Source organism: Salvelinus sp. IW2-2015, linkage group LG28 (assembly GCF_002910315.2).
Source record: "Salvelinus sp. IW2-2015 linkage group LG28, ASM291031v2, whole genome shotgun sequence".
In the NCBI taxonomy this organism is placed as follows: Eukaryota; Metazoa; Chordata; class Actinopteri; order Salmoniformes; family Salmonidae; genus Salvelinus; species Salvelinus sp. IW2-2015.
In genome coordinates, this window is record NC_036868.1 from 1,595,643 (window position 1) to 1,601,010 (window position 5,368).

Consider the following 5,368-nt stretch of genomic DNA (forward strand, 5'->3'; position numbering starts at 1 on the left):
GAACAAACAATAGTACGCAAGTATAAACACCATGGGACCACGCAGCCATCATACCGCTCAGAAGGAGACGCTTCTGTCTCCTAGAGATGAACTACTTTGGTCGCAAAGTGCAAATCAATCCCAGACAACAGCAAAGGACCTTGTCAAGATGCTGGAGAAACAGGTAAAAAGTACCATATCCACATAAAACGAGTCCTATATCGACATAACCTGAAGGCCACCAGCAAGGAAGAAGCCACTGCTCCAAAACCGCCATAAAAAGCCAGACTACAGTTTGCAACTGCACATGGGGACAAAATCGTACTTTTTGGAGAAATGTCCTTTGGTCTGATGAAACAAAAATAGATCTGTTTGGCCATAACGACCATCGTTATGTTTGGAGGAAAAAGGGGGGGCTTGCAATCCGAAGAACACCATCCAACCGTGAAGCACGGGGTGCAGCATCATGTTGTGGGGTGCTTTGCTGCAAGAGGGACGGGGCACTCACAAAATAGATGCATCATGAAGTAGGAAAATTATGTGGATATATTGAAGCAACACTCAAGACATCAGTCAGGAAGTTAAAGCTTGGTCGCAAATGGGTCTTCCAAATGGACAATGACGCCAAGCATACTTCCAAAGTTGTGGAAAATGGCTTAAGAACAACAAAGTCAAGGGTTGGAATAGCCATCACAAAGCCCTGACCTCAATCTTGAAACTCAAAAAATTCGTTGGGCAAGAAACTGAAAAAAGCGTGCTGCGCGCAAGGAGGCCTACAAACCTGAAGCTCAGTTACACCAGCGTCGGTCAGGGGAGGAGGAATGGGCCAAAATTCACCCAACTTATTGTGGGAAGCTTGTGGAAGGCTACCCGAAATGTTTGACCCAAGTTAAACAATTTAAAGGCAATGCTACCAAATACTAATTGAGTGTATGTAAACTTCTGACCCACTGGGAATGTGATGAAATAAATAAAAGCTGAAATAAATCACTCTCTCTACTATTATTCTGACATTTCACATTCTTAAAATAAAGTGGTGATCCTAACTGACCTAAAACAGTTTTAACTAGGATTAAATGTCAGGAATTGTGAAAGACTGAGAGTAAATGTATTTGGCTAAGGTGTATGTAAACTTCCAACTTCAACTGTATGTTAAACCAATGACATAGTACTATGACCGGACGGTACTGTCTGTTACTCTACGCTACCTGATACCTGACGATACCATGCCACTGACTCCACATGGTAACAATTTTACCACCAAGCAAAAAAGATACCAAAGTTGAAGTGAAAGAAAGTCTACAATCCCAAACGGTCTTACCTTTCCCATCCCCGGGGTGTCTTTGACCTTTAAACCGGCCCGGAGGAGGCATGGCGGCACGGCAGGCGGGGACAGCTGCAGGGCGCCGCTGAAACCACCTGTGTAGACCAGGGGCTCGGCAGGTTCGGGCGGAGACTGGAGCTGAGGCTGCTGGGGCTTCTTCCGCTTGGACGAGAGGCTGAGCTTCTGGGCGGCCCTGTGGAGAGGGAAAGACGAGTTGTGATGACGAGTGTGGGGGAGTCCAGCAGTTCTCAGAAATCTTCAGGACAGTGTTCACCTTACTTGAGGATGATTTGACACTTGAAATGAACAAGTAGGTTCCCTTGATTTGCATATACCCTTGAGGCCTTTCTTAGATAGCAGTCATGATGAAAGGAGCATGTTCATTGACCATCACTTTTTAGTATATACCCTTTAAGCTAGGCTGGAAAACARTTCAAAAGGTTGGTCCATACGTCACACGTCAAAAAGCAAACTCCTGATATCTCAAAGGCTTTAGAGCCCGAATCGGAGAGCAGTATTGACTTAATAATTCCATAGCTAGGTCGTGTCCTCAAGACTTTTATAAAACATGATCAAGAGTGAACAGACAAATTTTGGCCAGTATTGATCGGCTGTCTGGAATCCAAGGTCATTATGCTGTCATCATGTCTGCAACTAAGTACGACTAGTGTTCTCAGTCTGCATAAGTAAAGGTTCACACACAAACACACACTCTGTCGGAGACGCACCTATTGGCAGACACAAACATACACACTCACACACACACACACACACACACTCATGCCAGAGGGGGGTCAGAGTACGTCCTCGTCTCCTTTCAGCTGTCACGGTTGCACGTTGAACACTTTGCCCTGGCCTGCCTTCAAACAGCCGCTCTACTTTCCCCCTGTCAACAAGACAGCTGCTTCGTGTCACCCCTCTTCAGACAGATGATTAAAGTCAGCAGTGAAGGGGAGTGGAAGTCCAAATTCAATGTTGTTTAATACAGTCCCGGGATTTGACCAGTGTGTTATGCTGTTAGAGAAAGTCCAGGGATTTGACCAGTGTGTTATGTATGCTGTTAGAGAAAGTGGAAAATAATAGGTCTGGAGGTACATGAAGACATATCGCTAGGCTCCACCGTTGACAGTTAAGCCATGAATGAAAGATAGAAGTTCCAGGTTACGGCCAAACCACATCCATCAACTTAACCCACACTTTAATCGTCTGGGTCAACCCACGGGGGGGTTCAGTTCTAGCTGTTCGGCAGCAGGGGCACTGTGAGAGTGAGCTCTAGAGTGAGATCTAGAGTGAGATCTAGAGTGAGATCTAGAGTGAGAGAGAGAGAGAGAGAGAGAGAGAGAGAGAGAGAGAGAAGAAAGAGAAGAGGGGGGGGGGTTTGGAATGCGCCCTTTTGAGTTTTTACAATAATGCATGTCATGCCAATAATAAAGCACCTTGAAATTGAGAGAGAAGAGAGAGGGTCTGTCTGTCTGTGTCTGTCCCGGCAAGGGTTCGATGTAGAAACTCCACTCTCAAGCGCATCTGTACTCTTACTCCTCCTTCCCTCTGTCCTCTTTCTCTCTGTCCCTCACTTCCCTCTTTCCTTTCCATTCGTCTCTTTCAGACACTTCACCAGAACATAATCAGGGAACACGTTAATCACACCCTCCATGAAGGACACAGCACGAGCCCCCCTGGGAATCGACTCTATGTGTGCTGTGCTGTGTTTGTGTGTGTGTGTGTGTGTTTGTGTTTGTGGTGTGTGGTGTATGTTGTGTGGTTTGTTTGTGTTTGTGGTGTGTGGTGTATGTGTGTGTGGTGTGCAGGTGTAAGCGCACATTTATGTTTTGTGTGTGTGTGTGTGTGTGCGTGTGTGTGTGTGTGTGTTAGGGCGTTTGTGCTTGACATACAATGTGGATAACACACAGACAAAAAAGGGAATGAGTTGTGTGAGTAAGAAAGTGCGTGTCTGACGTGTCTTTGCATGTGAGGGTATGTTTTTTATGTGTGTATGCATGTGTGTGTGTGTGTGTGTGTGTGTGTGTGTGTGTCGTGTGTGTGTGTGTGTGTGTGTGTGTGTGTGCGCTGCGTGCGTGCGTGCGTGCGTGCGTGCGTGCGTGCGTGCGTGTGTGCGTGTAAGTGGTGTGTGTCAGACAGAAAGGATGAGACAGTGCAATGCTGGCAACAGAACTCATCGGCGCCAAACTGATCCTGGGGGACAGGGCTGCAGCTGAAACAGTCTGCCTCACAAATGCACCCCTATTCCCCTGTAGTGTCATTACTTTGCACCCTCCCTCTCTCCCTCCCATAAGGGCACTGGTCCAAAAGGAGTACACTTTATAGGAATAGGGAGCCATTGAGGACATTGGAAATGAAGAGGACCAAATGCACAGTGAAAGCCTTATTATGCAGTCTATGTGTATGTTAAGGCAAAGTAAATGTTAGTTTTTAATAAAGCCAGCAGAGGACTCTGAAGTGAACGTAACGCTGTATCTGCGGGAGAAAGACGCTGACATTTACATGTACATCTACAGTTCATTATATTGCAGTGTTTGTTTAGAGGGGAGAGAGGAGAGGGAGAGAGAGAGAGAAGCAGGAGAGAGAGAAGCAGGAGAGAGAGAGAGAGAAGAGAGAGAGAGAGAAGAGAGAGAAGAGAGAGGAAGAAGAGGAGAGGGGAGAGAGGAGCAGGAGAGAGAGACAGAGAGAGAGAGAGAGAGAGAGAGAGAGAGAGAGAGAGAGAGAGAGAGAGAGAGAGGGGAAGAGGAGCAGGAGAGAGGAGAGGGAGAGAAGAGCAGGAGAGAGAGAGACAGGGAGAGAGGAGAGGGTGCAGGTGAGAGAGAGAGAGACGAGAGAAGAGGAGGCAGGAGAGATGAGAAGGGAGAGACGAACAAGGACATATACGGGGGTGGGGGCAGGAGAGGGAGAAGAGAGAGAAGCAGGGGAGGAGAAGAGGGAGAGCGAACAAGGAATATATAAGTGGGAGGGGGGGGAGCAGCGAGAGGGAGAGAGGAGCAGGAGAGAGGAGAGGGAGAGCGAACAATGATATATAAGTGGGAGGGGGGCAGGAGAGGAGAAGAGAGAAGGAGGAGGAATAAGGGGTGGTATCACACACACAGCATCCCACCTTTGAAGACAAAGCCCTTACCTCAACCACCTTGACTGTCTGTGAAAGCCCCCCCCCTCATTACCCCCTACATTCTACCCATTTTCCCCTGGGCCTACTCACACAAAGCGCTCCACTCCCAACAACCACAACACATACGGCAAGAGACCCACCCACACTATATACCAAAAGAGACCCACCACACACTATATTACCAAGAAAAGACCCATCACACTATACTACCAAGAAGAGACCCACCCACACTATATTACCAACAAGAGACCCACCCACACTATATTAACACAGAAGAGACCCACCCACACTATCACATACCAAGAGACCCACCCACACTATATACACAAGAAGAGACCCACCCACACTATATACCAGAAGAGACCCACCCACACTATATACCAAGAGACCCACCACACTATATTACAAGAAGAGACCCACCCACACTAATACTAACAAGAGACCCACCCACACTATATACTAACAAGAAGAGACCCACCCACACTATACTACCAAGAAGACCCACCCACACTAAATTACCAAAAGAAGAGACCCACCACACTATACTACCAGAGAAACCCACCCACCACTACAATTAACCAAGAAGACCCACCCACACTATACTACCAAAAAGACCCACCCAACTAAATTACACAAAGAAGAGACCCACCACCCACACTATACTACCAAGAGACCCACCACACTATATTAACAAGAAGAGACCCACCCACATATACTACCAAGAAGAGACCCACCCACACTATATTACCAGAAGAGACCCACCCACACTATATTAACAAGAAGAGACCCACCCACACTATATTAACAAGAAGAGCCACCCACACTATACTACCAAGAGACCACCACACACACTAAATTACCAAGAAGAGACCCACCACCACAAACTATACTACCAAGAACCACCCACACTAATTAACCAAAGACACCCATAACTATACTCCAAAGAA

The 5,368-nt window shown here is 47.0% G+C and overlaps 1 protein-coding gene across 1 annotated transcript in view; it reads right to left on the reverse strand.

Moving 5' to 3' along the window:
- kif26aa (kinesin family member 26Aa) overlaps positions 1–5,368 on the reverse strand; it is a 64,331-nt gene that overhangs the window by 44,732 nt on the left and 14,231 nt on the right. Inside the window, 1 exon segment of the mRNA XM_070435938.1 lies at positions 1,301–1,496. Coding sequence (XP_070292039.1) covers positions 1,301–1,496 — 196 coding nt within the window.